Genomic DNA, 19,433 nt, shown 5'->3' with positions numbered 1-19,433 from the left:
GAATTATGACTGAAGCACATGCTCCTTCTTGTCAGCAAAATCATCCAGAGGGTGCCTAGTAATGCCTACCTGCAGATGATGCTCTTCATCTGATTGTCCTTCTCCTCCTGCTGCCGCCGCAGCCTCTCCTCGCTGTCCTCCAGGCGGGCCTTGTACTCCATCAGCAGTTTCTGCATCTGCTGCTCCTGGGCCAGCAGACGTCTCTCGTACTCCTCCAGACACAGACTAGACACCCGCAGGCGCTCCTTCAGCTTGGAGATCTCCTGTTCATACTGGAGGGAGAGAGGCGAGAGACAGAGAAAGAGAGATAGATGGGAAGATAGAGTGGGAGGGGATGATCGTGTTAGTCATGCCTAAGACAAAGCCAACCCCTGTCTGCCTACACTCTACCTCAAAGCCATAAGACTGCTGAACAATTCATAAAATCGCGACCGGACAATTTACATTGACACCCCTCCCTTTTGTACACTGCTGCTACTCGCTGTTTGCTTGTTTGTTACTTATGCATAGTCACTTCGCCCCCACCTACATGTACAGATTACATCAACTAGCCTGTACCCCCGCACACTGACTCAGTACCGGTGCCCCCCGTACATAGCCTCGTTATTCTTATTGTGTTACTTTTTATTATTATTATTTATTTTTGTCTACTTGGTAAATATTTTCTTCTTCTTGAACGGCACTGTTGGTTAAGGGCTTGTAAGTAAGCGTTTTACGGTAAAATCTACACTTGTATTCGGCGCATGTGACAGTTTGATTTGATTTAATTAGCAGGCTCATGTGTGGGACTTGGTAATGAAGCAGACAGCCAGCACTAGCAAATATAACTTTAAAACGTGGACATGTTTTGGCCATCAAACCTTCATTGGCTGTGACTCTGGCTGACTCTTTACCTTCTCTGCGTTCCTGCTGTCCTGGCTGCTCTGATCTGCTGGGGCCGCCTGCTCCTCCTCGTCCTCGTACTGGCCGTTATTCAGCACCCACGCTGCTGTCCTCTCTACTGGTGACATGGTGACTGGCTCTACTGGCGACGCCACCTGCACCACCACCATCACCACAGATACCGAGATGTCAATCAAATCTACCCTGAGTGGCCAACACGACTGGCCACACCTTATTTCGGAGAGATTTATCCTATAACAACATAATATATAGGGGTGTCGAGCTGAGCTTGTGTATCTAAGTGTAGTTCTGTATGCCAGACCAGTACCTGGTGTGGTGTCTGCTGCTTGGCCACGCTCCTGACGGGGGGCACAGGGCTCTCCATGGAGCAGGTGGCCTGCTGGTGTGAGTGGCCTCCAGTGCCTGCACCTGGCTGGGCCTGGATGGGGATAGGCATGGGCTCCGTGTTGATGGAGCTGCTGCTGCACAGAGATGCGCTGTGTGGCAGGGAGTGGGGCGTCCGGGCCCCACCACTCCCCCCGCTGCGGCTCTGCTGCTCCACCCTCACGATGTGGGCTGTGCCCGTGCTGTTCTGCCTGGGCACTGCCACCGCGTGGGCCCCTCCCTGGTGGTCCGGCAGGGTGTGGCGGCGCGGCGTGGAGCAGTCCCCGCTCTGCGTGCTCCGCTGGCTGAACTCCTCCAGGCTGCTATTGGACGGGACCCTGCCCCCCTTCCCCCCCTGGTTCCCGCCTCCGAACTCAACCTCCGAGTTGCTGTGGCTGCGGGAGCTATCGGTGCTCAGGTTCTCTGAGCTGGAGCCCGGCTGAAGGGAGTGCACTGAGTGGGAGTGGCCCGAGTGTGTTGTGGAGTGTACTGTTGTGTGTTGTTGTTGTTGTGTCAGGTTGCTAAGGTGATAGACAGGGTTCTGGAAAGAGAGGGGCTGGAGGCTCCTCTGCTGGGTGAGGGATGGGTGTAGGGGCCGACGCACCTGCGGCGCACTCTGGGGGAGGTTGTCCCGTAACGAGGGCTTCTGGTGTAGGGCTTGGTGTGACTGTGGGGTGGTAGCCTGGTGGGGGTGTCCAATAGAGACCTGGGAGCCCACCCTGCTCAGCCTGGGTGGAGTTTCGTGGAGAGGGAGGGGTCCCTGGCCACTCTGGACCATGTGAGAGTCCTGGAGGTCCACCAGGGAGATGCTGCGTCCATTGGGCAGAAGGTTCTCTCTCTCCTCCTTGTCCGAGAAGCTCATGCTGTGGGCGGACGACTGCTGGCCCAGGAGAGGGTTCTTCCCCCGGTGAAGGCCGTCCATAACATGCTCCTGGACTGGAGACTTGATGCTGCGAACCTCACTGCAAAACACACAACACATTAACAGAGAGTTCTGAAACCAAAACTAGTACCAGTCCAAAATGGCATCCTATTCCCTGTGTAGTTAACTACTTTGAACAGGGCCCATAGGGGTCTGGTCAAAATTAGTGCACTATATATGCCTAGGGCAGGGGTAGGCAACCCTGGTTTTGGAGTGCCGCAGGCACTTCATGTTTTTGATTTAACCTACCTGAAAGACTAGGTGTGTTGAATTTAGGCAATCAATGAACTGATCAATAAACTAAGTAGCCCAGTTTGGTGCCTAGTTGGGACAAAACCCTGCACTACCTGCGGTTCTCCTGGAACAGGGTTGTCTATTCCCTATGCCAGGGCTAGAGTGCCATTAGGGACACAGGTGAAATGCAGCCAACCTTCTTTTCCTTTCAAGTTTATCTCAATGTTCCTTTAGCACAAATATTTACTCCGATCCACTTTAAAGCTGGAAAAAGGTCCATCTCAGATTCCCTCATTACCTCTTCAGCCGCTAAAAATGGAAAGTCTCTAGCTGCAGTTTTATTTATAAAGATCCTAGCAGTGAGTCATCTCCCAAATCAATGCACCATAAAACAACCTATCCATATAAACTGCATGAGCATATACCAACATCTCTCAACTTTATGTATGAAAGCTGAATGTCCAGATTAACTGGCACAAAATCACCAGACGAAACAGCCTTTGAAAAGAACTACAGCCAGAACTACACCACAGAATTAGACCATGCATAGCTGGGTGGTGATTGGCAATATAGTTGCAGCGGTTGTGACCATTTGGAGTCCTACCTGTCGGCTGGATCTTCGAATATCCTCTGCAGGCCTGAAGAGACGCTGCCGCTGATATTGTGTGAGGAGCTGTTGTCCTGGAAGCGTCGGAGCTGCTGCTGGATGGGTGTGGGGCTGGACAGAGAGCGGGCTATGTCCCCCAGGATGCGAGGCAGGGGGCCCAGCTTGGCTACGGTCGCCTGCAGGAAGGAATTTTCACCCTGGGTTGCACGTTACCATGACGAAGGCAGCAGCACCAGGCCACGTCACCCAGAATTGTGGAATGAGGATGGCAGAAGGTTTGGAGGACAGAGGATTGGCAGGTTGGTTTGTTGGTTGGTTGGCAATGAGAAGCACCATAATGCATTGGTGTTGTCGGGACAGTGTAACCATGGAGACACAGTGTGTGTCAGGCAGAGTAGAAGGGTGGAGTGGAAAAGGAGGGAGGGGTGGGGACAGTAGAGGCAGAAAAAAATTGAGGAGAAAACATAAGGAAATGAATAAATTTGGGGTAAAAAAAATAAAAACAACACATGCCACTAAATAACAGCCATTCCAAACACAAAAAACATGCATCAAGGGCAAACTAATGCAGAAGGTTGTGAGGTAAGAATAAGATGTAGGGAGTATTGAAATGAATACTGTAAAAAACTAGGGTTCACAGAAGAATAAACATACAGTTCCTTCAGAAAGTATTCACACCACTTTACTTTTTCTAAGTCGAAACTGTAACTAGGCCACTCAGGAACATTCAACGTTGTCTTGGTACGCAACTCCAGTGTATATTTGGCCTTGTGTTTTAGGTAATTGTCCTGCTGAAAGGTGAATTTGTCTCCCAGTGTCTGTTGGAAAGCAGACTGAACCTAGTCTGTTTGTTTTTATCTTAAAAAAACTCCCTTGTACTTGCCGATGACAAGCATACCAATAACATGATGCAGCTAACACCATGCTTGAAAATATGAAGAGAGGTCCTCAGTGATGTGTTGGATTTGCCCCAAACATAACACTTTGTATTCAGGACATGAAGTTAATTTCTTTGCCACATTTTTTGCAGTAATACTTCAGTGCCTTATTGCAAACAGGATGCATGTTTTAGAACATTTTTACATATTTTCTCTGTCATTTTTGTTAGTATTGTGGAGTAACTACAATGTTGTTGATCCATCCTTAGTTATCTCCTATAACAGCTATTAAACTCTAACTGTTTTAAATCTCTGAATTATTTAATTCCTCTCCATCAACTAAGAAGGGTGCCAGTATTTTTCTTTGTGACTGGGTGTATTGATACACCATCCAAAGTGTAATTAATAATTTCACCATGCTCAAAGGAATATTCAATGTCTGCTTAAAAAAAAAAAAAACACATCTACCAATAGGTGCTCTTCTTTGCGAACCATTGGAAAACCTCCCTGGTCTTTGTGATTGAATTTGTGCCTGAAATTACCTGCTCGACTGAGGGACCTTACAGATCATTTGTATGTGTGGGGTACAGAGATGGGATAGTCATTTAAAAATCATGTTAAACACTATTATTGCACACAGAGTCCATGCAACTTGTGAAGCATTTTTTTTATCGTGAACTTCGTTAAGATTGCCATAAAGTGGCTGAATACTTATTGACTCAAGACATTTCAGCTTTTAAAATAATTTGTAAACTTTTCTAAAAACACAATTTCACTTTGACATTATGGGGTATTGTGTGTAGATCAGTGACACAAAATCTCAACTTAATCCATTTTAAATAATTCAGGCTGTAATAAAATGTGAAGGGGTGAGAATACTTTCTGAAGGCACTGTAAACATGTAAAATAATCAAACATGCATTTATAAATTAACAAACTCAGAGTACAGTGTAGGAGCCTTGCAGGATTAGGGTTAGGGTGAGTGGTTGCCAGGTGCAGAGAATGAGTGAGTGACGTTAACCTGCTTTAACTTCTAGAATCGACATTTACATTTTTAGGGAACGTCATAGTGAAAAGCGTTAGGGGTAAAACCATCCTGGACTGTATAATTCATTTTCCTCTTCTCATAAGTCACTAACCCTTTAGCCACGAGAGGCTTAATATGCAAGTCAAATCAATGTGGTGTAAGCAGATTAGGCTTGATATCATTAGATCATAGCTCAGTTACATAATTAAGACCAATTTACCCACATTTAATCCACAAAACCATTACATTCAGCACTTTTCAGAATCATAAATGTGTTATTTTAGATGAATAGCTGCTATAAAACTACCCTACAAGCCTGCAAATACTGTAGTGGAACAGAGTAGGAAAATTAAGATAATTGTCGTAATGATAGCACACATCCAGATGTGTAGACCCAAACCCCCTACACACCACTGCAAGGCATCATTTGCCTTGCATATATACCTACCAAGGGGCACAATTAGGAGCCTGAACATGTAATTAAAGTACAGCAAGCATTCTGCTTCAGGCTTACAAACGATATGGTTCTGTCCCAAATGGCACCCTATTCACTAAATAGCCCATGGACTCTGGTCAAAAGTCGTGCACTATAAAGGGAATAGGGCGCCATTTGCGATCGATCTGTTAACAGAAGTACAACACCAGTCAAAAGTTTGGACACACCTACTCATTCAAGGGTTTTTCTTTATTTTTACTATTTTCTACATTATAGAATAATAATGAAGACATCAAAACTATGAAATAACACATAAGGAATCATGTAGTAACCAAAAATAAATTTTATATTTAAGATTCTTCAAAGTAGCCACACTTTGCCTTGATGACAGCGTTGCACACTCTTGGCATTCTTTCAACCAGTTTCATGAGGTCGTCACCTGGAATGCATTTCAATTAACAGGTGTGCCGTGTTGAAAGTACATTTTGGGGAATTTCTTTCCTTCTTAATTTGTTTGAGCCAATCAGTTTTGTTGTGACAAGGTAGGGGTGGTATACAGAAGATAGCCCTACTAATTGGTAAAAAAATCAAGTCCATATTATGGCAAGAACAACTCATATAAATAAAGAGAAACGACAGTCCATCATTACTTTGACATGAAGGTCAGTTAAACCAGAAAACTTCAAGAACTTTGAAAATTTATTGCAGTGCAGTTGCAAAAACCATCAAGCGCTATGATGAAACTGGCTCTCATGAGGACTGTCACAGGAAAGGAAGACACAGAGTTAACTTTGATGCAGAGGATACGTTCATTAGAGTTAACTGGACATCAGATTGCAGCCCAAATAAATGCTTCAGAGTTCAAGTAACAGACACATCTCAACATCAACTGTTTAGAGACAATGTGAATCAGGCCTTCAGTGTCGAAACCACTACTAAAGGACACCAATAAGAAGAAGAGACTTACTTGGGCCAAGAAACACAAGCAATTAGACCGGTGAAAGTCTGTCCTTTGGTCTGTATGAGTCCGAATTTGAGATTTTTAGTTCCAACCGCCTTGTCTTTGTGAGATGCAGAGTAGGTGAACGGATGATCTCCGCATCTGTGGTTCACACCGTGAAGTAGAGGTCGACTAATTAGGGTCGATTTCAAGTTTTCATAACAATCGGTAATCGGCATTTTTGGACGCCGATTATGGCCGCTTACATTGCACACCACGAGGACACTGCGTGGCAGGCTGACCACCTGTTACGTGAGCGCTGCAATTAGCCAAGGTAAGTTTCTAGCTTGCATTAAACTTATCTTATAAAAAAACTATTAAATCTTAACATAATCACTAGTTAACTACACATGGTTGATGATATTACTAGTTTAACTAGCTTGTCCTGCGTTGCAAATAATCATTGCGGTGCCTGTTAATTTATCATCGAATAACAGCCTACTTTGCCAAACAAGTGATGATTTAACAGTGCAGTCGCAAAAAAGCACTGTCGTTGCACCAATGTACCTCACCATAAACATCAATGCCTTTCTTAAAATTAATACACAAGTATATTTTTTAAAACCTGCATATTTAGTTCAAAGAAATTCATGTGAGCAGGCAATATTAACTAGGGAAATTGTGTCACTTCTCTTGCATTCTGTGCAAGCAGAGTCAGGGTATATGCAGCAGTTTGGGCCGCCTGGCACGTTGTGAACTGCCTTCCCCGTAGCTCAGTTGGTAGAGCATGGTGTTTGCAACACCAGGGTTGTGGGTTCGATTCCCACGGGGGGCCAAGTACGAAGAGAAAAAAAATAAAAAATAAATGTATGAAATGTATGCATTCACTACTGTTAGTCGCTCTGGATAAGAGCGTCTGCTAAATGACTAAAATGTAATGTAAATGTAACTGTGTGAAGACCATTTCTTCCTAACAAAGACTAATTAATTTGCCAGACTTTTACATAATTATGACATGACATTGAAGGTTGTGCAATGTAACAGCAATATTTAGACTTAGGGATGCCACCCATTCAATAAAATACGGAACAGTTCCGTATTTCACTGAAAGAATAAACATTTGTTTTCGAAATGATAGTTTCCACATTTGACCATATTAATGACCTTAGGCTCGTATTGCTGTGTGTTTATTATATTATAATTAAGTCTATGATTTGATATTTGATAGAGCAATCTGACTGAGCGGTAGTAGGCAGCAGCAGGCTCGTAAGCATTCATTCAAACGGCACTTTCCTGCACTTGCCAGCAGCTCTTCGCAATGCTTGAAGCACAACGCTGTTAATGACTTCAAGCCTATCAACTCCCGAGATTAGGCTGGCAATACAATAGTGCAATAAGAACATCCAATAGTCAAAGGTATATGAAATACAAATGGTATAGAGAGAAATAATACAATAATTCCTATAATAACTAAAATCTAAAACTTGAAGACTCATGTTAAAAGGAACCAACAGCTTTCACATGTTCTCATGTTCCGAGCAAGAAACTTAAACGTTAGCTTTTTTACATGGCACATATTGCACTTTCACTTTCTTCTCCAACACTTTGTTTCTGCATTATTTAAACCAAATTGAACATGTTTCATTATTAATTTGAGACGAAATAAATTTTACTTATGTAATATATTAAGTTAAAATAAAAACGTGTTCATTCAGTATTGTTGTAATTGTTATTATTACAAATATATATATACAAAAATCGTATCGTATCGGCCCTCTTTATTCCTCCAATAATCGGTATCGGCGAAGAAAAATCATAATCGGTCGACCTCAGTCAAAAACAAAATAGAAAAAAAGAGGATATATATATATATATATATTATATATATATATATATATATATATATATATATATATATATATATATATATATATATATATATATATATATATATATATATATATATATATATATATATATATACTGCTCAAAAAAATAAAGGGAACACTTAAACAACACATCCTAGATCTGAATGAAAGAAATAATCTTATTAAATACTTTTTTCTTTACATAGTTGAATGTGCTGACAACAAAATCACACAAAAATAATCAATGGAAATCCAATTTATTAACCCATGGAGGTCTGGATTTGGAGTCACTCAAAATTAAAGTGGAAAACCACACTACAGGCTGATCCAACTTTGATGTAATGTCCTTAAAACAAGTCAAAATGAGGCTCAGTAGTGAATGTGGCCTCCACGTGCCTGTATGACCTCCCTACAACGCCTGGGCATGCTCCTGATGAGGTGGCGGATGGTCTCCTGAGGGATCTCCTCCCAGACCTGGACTAAAGCATCCACCAATTCCTGGACAGTCTGTGGTGCAACGTGGCGTTGGTGGATGGAGTGAGACATAATGTCCCAGATGTGCTCAATTGGATTCAGGTCTGGGGAAGGGGCGGGCCAGTCCATAGCATCAATGCCTTCCTCTTGCAGGAACTGCTGACACACTCCAGCCACATGAGGTCTAGCATTGTCTTGCATTAGGAGGAACCCAGGGCCAACCACACCAGCATATGGTCTCACAAGGGGTCTGAGGATCTCATCTCGGTACCTAATGGCAGTCAGGCTACCTCTGGCGAGCACATGGAGGGCTGTGCGGCCTCCCAAAGAAATGCCACCCCACACCATGACTGAGCCACTGCCAAACCGGTCATGCTGGAGGATGTTGCTGGCAGCAGAACGTTCTCCACGGCGTCTCCAGACTCTGTCACATGTGCTCAGTGTGAACCTGCTTTCATCTGTGAAGAGCACAGGGCGCCAGCGGCGAATTTGCCAATCTTGGTGTTCTCTGGCAAATGCCAAACGTCCTGCACGGTGTTGGGCTGTAAGCACAACCCCCACCTGTGGACGTCGGGCCCTCATACCACCCTCATGGAGTCTGTTTCTGACCGTTTGAGCAGACACATGCACATTTGTGGCCTGCTGGAGGTCATTTTGCTCCTTGCACAAAGGCGGAGGTAGCGGTCCTGCTGCTGGGTTGTTGCCCTCCTACGGCCTCCTCCACGTCTCCTGATGTACTGGCCTGTCTCCTGGTAGCGCCTCCATGCACTGGACACTACGCTGACAGACACAGCAAACCTTCTTGCCACAGCTCGCATTGATGTGCCATCCTGGATGAGCTGCACTACCTGAGCCACTTGTGTGGGTTGTAGACTCCGTCTCATGCTACCACTAGAGTGAAAGCACCACCAGCATTCAAAAGTGACCAAAACATCAGCCAGGAAGCATAGGAACTGAGGAGAGAACCACTCCTTTATTGGGGGTGTCTTGCTAATTGCATATCATTTCCACCTGTTGTCTATTCCATTTGCACAACAGCATGTGAAATTGATTGTCAATCATTGTTGCTTCCTAAGTGGACAGTTTGATTTCACAGAAGTGTGATTGACTTGGAGTTACATTGTGTTGTTTAAGTGTTCACTTAATTTTTTTGAGCAGTGTGTACACACACACACACACACACACACACACACACACAGTGTGCAAATGGCATAAGGAGGTAAGGCAATAAATAGGCCATAGTGGCGAAATAATTACCATTTAGCAAATTAACACTGGAGTGATAAGATGTGCAGATGATGATGTGCAAGTAGAAATACTGGTGTGTAAAAGAGCAAAAAAGTAAATAAAACCAATATGGGGATGAGGTAGGTAGATTGCATGGGCTATTTACAGATGGGCTATGTACAGCTACAGCAATCGGTTAGCTGCTCAGGTAGCTGATGTTTAAAGTTAGTGAGCGAGATATACGTCTTCAACTTCAGAGGTTTTTGCAATTCGTTCCAGTCACGGCAGCAGAGAACTGGAAGGAAAGGCGGCCAAAGGAGGTGTTGGCTTTGGGGATGGCCAGTGAGATATACCTGCTGGAGCGTGTGCTACGGGTGGGTGTTGTTATCGTGACCAGTGAGCTGAGATAAGGCGGAGCTTAACCTAGCAAAGACTTATAGATGACCTGGAGCCAGTGGGTCTGACGACGAATATATAGCGAGGGCCAGCCGACAAGAGCATACAGCTCGCAGTGGTGGGTGGTATATAGGGCTTTGGTGACAAAATGGATGGCACTGTGATGGACTGCATCCAGTTTGCTGAGTAGAGTGTTGGAGGCTATTTTGTAAATCACAATCGCCGAAGTCGAGGCTCGGTAGGATAGTCAGTTTTACGAGGAAATGTATGGCGGCGTGAGTGAAGGAGGCTTTGTTGCGAAATAGGAAGCCGATTCTAGATTTAATTTTGGATTGGAGATGTTTAATATGAGTCTGGAAGGAGAGTTTACAATCTAACCAGACACCTGGGTATTTGTAGTTGTCCACATATTCTAAGTCAGAACCGTCCAGAGTAGTGATGCTAGTTGGGCGGGCGGGTGCGGGCAGCGATCGGTTGAAAAGCCTGCATTTAGTTTTACTAGCATTTAAGAGCAGTTGGAGGCCATGGAAGGAGTGTTGTATGGCATTGAAGCTCGTTTGGAGGTTTGTTAACACAGTGTCCAAAGATGGGCCAGATGTATACAGCATGGTGTCGTCTGCGTTGAGGTGGATCAGGGAATCACCCGCAGAAAGAGCAACATCGTTGATATATACAGAGAAGAGTCGGCCCGAGAATTGAACCCTGTGGTACCGCCATAGACTGCCAGAGGTCCGCACAACAGGTCCTCCGATTTGACACACTGACCTCTATCTGAGAAGTAGTTGGTGAACCAGGCGAGGCAGTCATTTGAGAAACCAAGGCTGTTGAGTCTGCCGATAAGAATACGGCGATTGACAGAGTCGAAAGCCTTGGCCTGGTCGATGAAGACGGCTGCACAATACTGTCTTTTATCGATGGTGGTTATGATATCGTTCAATACCTTGAGCGTGGCTGAGGTGCACCCGTGACCAGCTCAGAAACCAGATTGCACAGCGAAGAAGGTACAGTGGGATTCGAAATGGTCAGTGATCTGTTTATTAACTTGGCTTTCGAAGACTTTAGAAAGGCAGGGCAGGATGGATACAGGTCTGTAACAGTTTGGGTCTAGAGTGTCACCCCCTTTGAAGACGGGGATGACCACGGCAGCTTTCCGGTCTTTAGGGATCTCGGATGATACGAAAGAGAGTGTGAACAGACTGGTAATAGGGGCTGCAACAATGGCGGTGGATAATTTTAGAAAGAGAGGGTCCAAATTGTCTAGCCCAGCTGATTTGTACAGGTCCAGTCAGCTCTTTCAGAACATCTGCTATCTGGATTTGGGTGAGGGAGAAGCTGGGGAGGCTTGGGCAAGTAGCTGCGGGGGGTGCGGAGCTGTTGGCCGGGGTAGCCAGGAGGAAAGCATGGCCAGCCGTAGAGAAATACTTGATTATCGTGGATTTATCGGTGGTGACAGTGTTTCCTAGCCTCAGTGCAGTGGGCAGCTGGGAGGAGGAGCTCTTATTCTCCATTGACTTTACCGTGTCCCAAAACCTTTTGGAGTTTCAAAATTTCTGTTTGAAAAAGCTAGCCTTTGCTTTCCTGACTGCGTGTATTGGTTCCTGACTTCCCTGAAAAGTTGCACATCGCGGGGACTATTCGTTGCTAGTGCAGTCCGCCACAGGATGTTTTTGTGCTGGTCGAGGGCAGTCAGGTATGGAGTGAACCAAGGGCTATATCTGTTCTTAGTTCTACATTTTTTGAAAGGGGCATGCTTATTTAAGATGGTGAGGAAATTACTTTTAAAGAATGACCAGGCATCCTCTACTGATGGGATGAGGTCAATATCCTTCCAGGATACCCAGGCCAGGTCGATTAGAAAGGCCTGCTCGCTGAAGTGTTTTAGGGAGCGTTTGACAGTGATGAGGGGTGGTCGTTTGACCGCAGAGCCATAGCGGATGCAGGCAATGAGGCAGTGATCGTTGAGATCCTGATTGAAAACAGCAGAAGTGTATTTGGAGGGCAAGTTGGTCAGGATAATATCTATGAGGGTGCCCATGTTTACGGATTTAGGGTTGTACCTGGTGGGTTCCTTGATCATCTGTGTGAGATTCAGGGCATCTAGCTTAGATTGTAGGACTGCCGGGGTGTTAAGCATATCCCAGTTTAGGTCACCTAACAGAACGAACTCTGAAGATGGATGGGGGGAAATCAATTCACATATGGTGTCCAGGGCACAGCTGGGAGCTGAGGGGGGTCTATAACAGGCGGCAACAGTGAGAGACTTGTTTCTGGAGAGATTATTTTTTTTAATTAGAAGCTCGAACCGTTTGGGCATAGACCTGATAAGTATGACAGAACTTTGCAGGCTATCTCTACAGTAGATTGCAACTCCTCCCACGGAGGAGGTGGTGTGATGGTGCTTCGCTGGTGACACTGTCTGTGATTTATTTAGAATTCAAGGCACACTTAACCAGCATGTCTACCACAGCATTCTGCAGGGATACGCCATCCCATCTGGTTTGCGCTTAGTGGGACTATCATTTGTTTTTCAACAGGACAATGACCCAACACACATCCAGGTTGTGTAAGAGCATTTGACTAAGAAGGAGAGTGATGGAGTGCTGATGACCAGATGACCTGGCCTCCACAATCACCCAACCTCAACCTAATTGAGATGGTTTGGGATTAGTTGGACCGCAGACTGAAGGAAAAGCAGCCAACAAGTGCTCAGCATATGTGGGAACTGCTTCAATAGTGATGGAAAAGCATTCCTCATGAAGCTGTTTGAGAGAATGCCAAGAGTGTGCAAAGCTGTCATCAAGGCAAAGGGTGGCTACTTTGAAGAATCTCAAATATATTTTGATTTGTTTAACACTTTTTTGGTTACTATGTGATTCCATATGTGTTATTTCATAGTTTTGATGTCTTCACTATTATTCTACAATGTAGAATATAGTAAAAATAAAGAAAAACCCTTGAATGAGTAGGTGTGTCCAAACCTTTGACTGGTACTGTATCACTGCTGCCCACTCCAAGGGCTTACTTACCTTGTCCAACTGGGACACCACGTCCCACAGAAGTGAGTGGAGGACCGACAGCTCCCGTCCAAGGTCGATGTAACCTTCAAATCCCGGTGTGTTGGAGATGGTCTCTGGGTTGGAGATCTCTGTGAGGAAACGCATCATACCTGCCCACTCATGCTCCAGGAAGTCATTCATAAATGCCATGTACTCCTCTTTGTTGCCAAACCTTGGGACACAGACAACCAACATTTGTTTAACATGCTTTCTACTTAACTAGGATTGGCATCTTGTGAACTTGTAAAAGTGATGAAATTAGTTCAGAGAAATGTAGTCCAGGGTGGGCACACAACCAACAATTAGGGTGTAATTTAAGACAGCCGTGATATGTAATCTGCCATGCTACCAGTAAACAGGTAAACCTACTTGGCGAAGTTAGCCAGGTTCTGAATGACCTTGGCGATGAGGGTGAGGGTACGGGAGGTGCGGTCATCGGGGTACTCCTGCATGAGGTTAAAGAGCGAGGGTGACATGATGGCGGGACAGAGGAAGCGGAGGAACAAGGAGGCGCTGATGAGGCGCTTGCTGATATCCTGGTTCCCTCGGGACAGACACTGCTGCTTCCATGCTGCAAACACCTCCTTCAACTCCCGCGGGAACACACTGAGGAGGCAGAGGAGAGAGTCAGGCTCCTTCTCAATTCATCCTCTCCCCTCACCTCCTTGTCAAAACGCATTGGAGAAGAAGGTCTGAGGGGACCCTCTCCTCGAATATGGTTGAGAAGGACGCAAGGAGATCGGATGAGAGGAATTCCAATAAGACGAACTGAGATCACAAACAGCCCCAGTCATCACAAACAGACACATACCCCACCAAAAATAACCACCGGGTGGCAGCATGCACTTTACATCCTCACTATATTGAAGCCAAGCCTGATGTACCACCCAACTCTATGACAATCTTTTTAAGAACAACAAGACTAAGCAAGTACAAAAAACATTGGAGCAATCAATGTTTGCAGATATTCTTCTTTAGTCACATTTACAAGGAGTTGGAACTTTTGACTTTCCCTAAGTGGAGGCAAACCAAGGCCCTTTGGCAATATGTGACCTCAAGGCCAGAGTGCTGAGAGGCTGATCTCACCAGTAGGAGTTGATGATCTTGCAGAAGGCCAGCTCGCAGCACATCTTCAGGTTGCTCTGATGCTCAGGGAGCTCACTGGCAGAACACTTCCCCGGGTCCACCTCACAGATCTCATCTGACTCGTACAGTGCTTTGATAAACTCTCCTACAGTACCCAAGAGAAAACACAGACTGGGTTGAAGAACAGTAATACGCCATGGACAAAGAACATGGAACAGTTTGAAAACCGGTCTACCGCAATTGCAGCGCTCTTTGCTACCAAATGTGACGCTGTCTTCAGAACTGCAAGTTGTAATGTTTACATTTGGGAGGTCTCCACTTTCTACGGTCTCTTCTATAATTAACCCTTCCCTCTCACCTAGTGCGTCATGCAGGTACTTCTGTCCCACCAGTTTGAGGAACTCCTCTATGGCCTTGGTGGCCAGCGTGTTCTCTCTGAATATCAGGACATCGTGGTCTGCACACCGGTCCACCTCTGACATCACCAGGTCTGTCAGGAAGTCCTGGGGAGGAGGAGGAGGAGGAGGAGAGCAAACTTTGACTGAGATTGCAATGTCTGCAAAGAAGGAAAAACTGCAGTAGGGTACTTAATGTCCTAGAGGTGCTAATATTAATGTAGGCAAATAGATGGATACAACTGAATGGGATACCCTGATGAAGTTATAGCCAGTATAGGGAGGGAGGCACAGCGGGAGACGATGGAGAAGTAGTCTGTTCAGAGCAGAGATGAAGTTTCTAAAGTATAGGAATTACCTTGGCCCGTCCGGTGCTCTGTAAGATATGAACAAGGGTACAGGCCATCTCCTCCTTGTTCTTCACACTGATCACCGGCTCCAGAACAGAACACAGCATGGTGTAGTTGTTAGTGATGAACTCTGCAAACTCCTTATACTGCTCCATGGGCAGGATGGAGATGGTCTGGAAGCGGGACTTGATCCGGATCGACGGCCCTCCTCCTTTGCCCTTGCTGGTGGTGGGGGTGCTGACAGGGTACCACTTCTCCACAAACTGCCTCCCCGTCACCCCCCCGATGGGGATGTTGACCAGGCCCACGTAGTTGTTCTTGTCTTTCTTCTTCTTCTTGTCCACGTCCTTGTAGATGTGCACGGTGATGCTACGGACAGACGGCAGGCTGTAGAACTCAAAGTGTTCCCCCCAGAACAGGCAGTCAGCCCGGGTCTTGCTGGTGGTGCGGGCATATAGAATGTCATCCAGGCAGAGTTCACAGAAATACTTCTTCTTTGGAGGCAGGTCCTTGGCCTCGATGATCCATAGCCGGAGGACGTTCTCTGCTCGTCGGCAGTTGTCCTGGGAAGACATCGAATGAGTATTGAATCCCAATGAGGGAGGGGACATCGATCCTTAACACAGTTACAACTAAATTGACATTGGTAAGAAAATGAAACTAAAAAACAAAGTGAAAAAGAGGTCACTGTAGTATTAAGAAAATGTAGAGGGCATCAATCTTTCTGCATCTGAAATTGTACCCTATATAGTGCACTACTTTTGACCAGATGGAACCTGGTCAAAAGTAGTGCACTATATAGGGAAAAGGGTGCCATTTGGGACATAGCCTGTGGTCTCACCTTGTTTGGCTGGACCGTCCTCCTCAGGTTCTCCATCCATTTGTCTCTCTCTGAGGCTGAGGAGCAGCTGAAACACTTACTTCCTCCTGAGTAGGTCACCTGGAGAGGACAGAGACAGAAGCATGATGAGCATAACTAAAGGCTTTTTAATGCATTACATCACCTAGGAGTCTATGGCTCTGTCCCAATCCACATGGATGCTGCCCTTTGAGGCAGGTAGGCAGCGGGAAGCTTCTTTGTATTGAAGCGCAGTGAGCACTCATTAACAAGTAATATTATATTTACAATAGTTTTATCAAAGTAGATAAACAAGATGTTACCTCGAAGCAGAACTCCTGTCCCAGTATGCTACTGTGTAGAGGCTTGACGTAAACATCTTCCTCCATTCCCAGGTCCAGGGCTTCTACTGCACTTCCCGGACTGAGCAGGGACTCGTCGGAACACGACTCCTTTAACTTAGGCAGCCCTCGGGATCTGGAAGACAAAAACATGGCATTTGGTTACAGTTTACAACATGACTTCTTCATTCAAAGCATTCACAGCAGGGCAGCATGGCAGACAATCCTGCTCTGAGGCGCTAAATCCCTAAATGTGTCAAAAGACATTGGACTCCTCAGTTGACAAGTTGTACTTTACACGGCACAGATAAGAAATAGCCACTCGGAAGCTCTTAAACCAACACGCCGCAAGTTGGAGGACCCTAAAAAATGTATACCGCACATGTGATCCCAAAACACAATCAGCTGTTGTCTTTCTGTAAGACTGTCATTCAAGCTTAATACACACTATTCCAGCAATCACTCACTAGAATATTCCAGGAAGCAGTAATACATACAAAAACTATTGAACAGCCAGTTGAAGGAATATCCCCAGAGCATCTTTCTATCTCTCATCCCATTGCTTTCCTTTTGGGATGGTTCTCTTCTCAGTTGAAGTCCACCATCCTTGGTTCTACTGTTTCTACCATAGTCTCAACTCATCATTCTATTTTCATGAAACTGGAAAAAGTGAAAGAGGACCAGCAGATACAATGTCTTTCCCTCTTCCCTTTGCAACTACCTTTCCTTTGATTCACAGGTGGTAAACAAGGACCTGGGCTGGCCCATCTGCCGGCCCCTTGAGCCTGTTTCCATAGGAATGCCCCTACAAGGAGACTTGACTCTCAAGTGCAGCAGCATGGGATGATGGAGGGAGGTGCTGCTGTGCTCACAAACACCTCGGACAAAACTACCTGGGCTTTCCATCAGAGCACAACACTACAGGTAGGGGAGGAGAATGGAAGTCAATGGTGTTGTTTAGCTTTCCAACTGGAAAATCATTCATCTTCAAAGTGCAACAACTACGAAACGCAACACCGCATGATAACTGAAAAATACATAATAACTAGGGCTGGGAAGATACCAGTGTCGCAATACTCATTAGTGTAGTGGCAAGGAAACAAAACGGACTTCACTTCTTTAGGAAAACAGCCATAATGTTGGAAACAAACGTCATTATCTTGTCACATTTATTTAGTTTCCAAGCTATAGCAAACAATATTTTACATACAGCAGGTTTTTAAAGGACCAAAGAGTTGTCTGCTTCGTGTTTTCATTTTTGCAATGTAAAAAAAATAGAGCGACACTGGTATCACAGCCCTAATACGAACACAAAAATAGACCCTTACATAATAGCCAAATGGTAAGAAATGTTAGTCAAAGGATAATCACTGACTGAATGTCTAGCAAAGTAATGCACGCTTATTGAAAATGCACAACACAAAATGTATAATATATAACAGCCACATAGTAATATAATAACAGTAGGCTTACATAATTGACATGTCAGATGACTTCTAAGAATCAGGGATCCAGAAATCTTATTCACTTTAGTGACAAGGACCACTTTGTTCACTGTCATCCCTAGGGGATGGATATATGTACAAGCATTATCACTTGGATAGATAGATAGATCATCGCAATTAGATTCTGATCTGTCACTTTCAGTTGTTGGTAATCATTCATTTTTTAGAAGGCTACAAAAGTAGGCAGTAGCAGTGCTTAATACTAGATTTTAATTGAAAGCAGTTGAAGTGGTTTATTCTGAATTACAGGGCACCCTCGAAGTGTGAGTAAGAGATTCCAGACAATCAATATTGTGTTTACGAGCTATCGAAGACAGAGAGACATTTCAGGAGGAAGTAGTCTGGAGGCATTATTGTAATAAAAATGTAAAAAAGATTTTGTCTGGTAAACTTTCCGGGAAGAGCGGCCAATCTTACTCATTCTTTTAGGGCCACTTAGGTAGACAAATCTAACAGTTAAAAGAAGAGACATTCAAGATCCTTCTGAGAGGCGCTTTAAACATGATGTGTGTTTTTAAACATGATGTGTGTGTTATTCTACCTATAGAACGGTCATTTGTCACAATGAGGTAGCAATGATTCTAAGTTTGCATTTTCAGGCATATGGAGAATTAAGTTGTTATCCTGATACCATGTTGCTATTGGCCACAATGGTCTGGCAAAGAGTCTTCATTAATTATGTGGCGCATGTCTGCTTTAAAGCATCATGGCCTACATACAACTATAAAACAACATCCTACCTACCTCACCAGCCAAGCATCATCACAATACCACTCCTCATGACTTATCAACTCATCTCCTTAGAGGACAGTACATTCCCAATGGCACCCTATTATTCCCTTTCCCATAGGGTTCTGGTCAAAAGTAGTGCACTATGTAGGGAATAGGGTCCCATTTGGAACACAACCTACGTCTCGGCTGTGCAACATTAGTATTTTTCCAAAGCATGATTGCTTTAGATCCCCATATATAAAGGGATAACATTTTCTGATGCCTACCACTGGAACAAGTAATACGAGTGCCAACAGAGGAGAGAGCAAGCCGACTCCTCTGTCCTCTTCTTTCAGTCTGTAGTCGCCTCACTATTCACTAGCACACATCCATCCATTGTGCGTGCCTGTGTCTTCAGTCTGCTGCAGAGTGCATATGTGCCCCCATAATCTTTTGGCATCCGCCTTCAACATGCCTCTGCCTCGCCAACTGAATTATGTAAACCCAGATTAAGGGTTTGGGCGGAAACAGATCTGCCCTCTCAATCCAGCAAGGATTCCACAGATGTATCCAAAAATGAAACTGACGTGATTCATTACCTGGGTATTTATTTACATCTGTACCTGTGAGTCATAGTTTTCCATTAAGCTTTGAGCCGTCTCATAACACTGTTTAGAGAAAGATGCATTATGTTGAGAACAATCTGAGTTTTTATCAGCACAGAAGTGGATAGCCTACATACTGAAATTCATCACAGAGCACTTGTGGTGAAAAAGTCAAAAAAAAAAAAATACATGTTCTCTCAGGGAGTCTAATCTTTTTAAAATGAGCTGCTGTCATCATCCTCAAAGTCTTTTGAAAACTAATCAGGTTGCC

At 44.7% G+C, this 19,433-nt stretch overlaps 1 protein-coding gene across 8 annotated transcripts in view; it reads right to left on the bottom strand.

Moving 5' to 3' along the window:
* Positions 1–19,433, bottom strand: part of LOC115169783 (ras GTPase-activating protein nGAP) — a 98,387-nt gene that overhangs the window by 8,667 nt on the left and 70,287 nt on the right. For 5 of the 8 annotated variants that reach the window (XM_029725725.1, XM_029725726.1, XM_029725721.1 and 2 more), the window contains 11 exons: positions 16,324–16,477; positions 16,004–16,102; positions 15,171–15,725; positions 14,776–14,920; positions 14,418–14,562; positions 13,701–13,937; positions 13,302–13,503; positions 3,027–3,226; positions 1,211–2,228; positions 894–1,037; positions 70–272 (listed from right to left, as the gene is read on the bottom strand). In XM_029725725.1, the coding sequence (XP_029581585.1) occupies positions 70–272; positions 894–1,037; positions 1,211–2,228; positions 3,027–3,226; positions 13,302–13,503; positions 13,701–13,937; positions 14,418–14,562; positions 14,776–14,920; positions 15,171–15,725; positions 16,004–16,102; positions 16,324–16,477 (3,102 nt within the window). The remainder of the gene's footprint in view (positions 1–69; positions 273–893; positions 1,038–1,210; positions 2,229–3,026; positions 3,227–13,301; positions 13,504–13,700; positions 13,938–14,417; positions 14,563–14,775; positions 14,921–15,170; positions 15,726–16,003; positions 16,103–16,323; positions 16,478–19,433) is intronic. The other 3 variants (XM_029725722.1, XM_029725729.1, XM_029725724.1) reach the window with 2 other exon arrangements.

This window comes from Salmo trutta, chromosome 31, assembly GCF_901001165.1.
Source record: "Salmo trutta chromosome 31, fSalTru1.1, whole genome shotgun sequence".
NCBI classification, from domain to species: domain Eukaryota; kingdom Metazoa; phylum Chordata; class Actinopteri; order Salmoniformes; family Salmonidae; genus Salmo; species Salmo trutta.
This window is presented reverse-complemented; position numbering and strand designations above follow the sequence as displayed.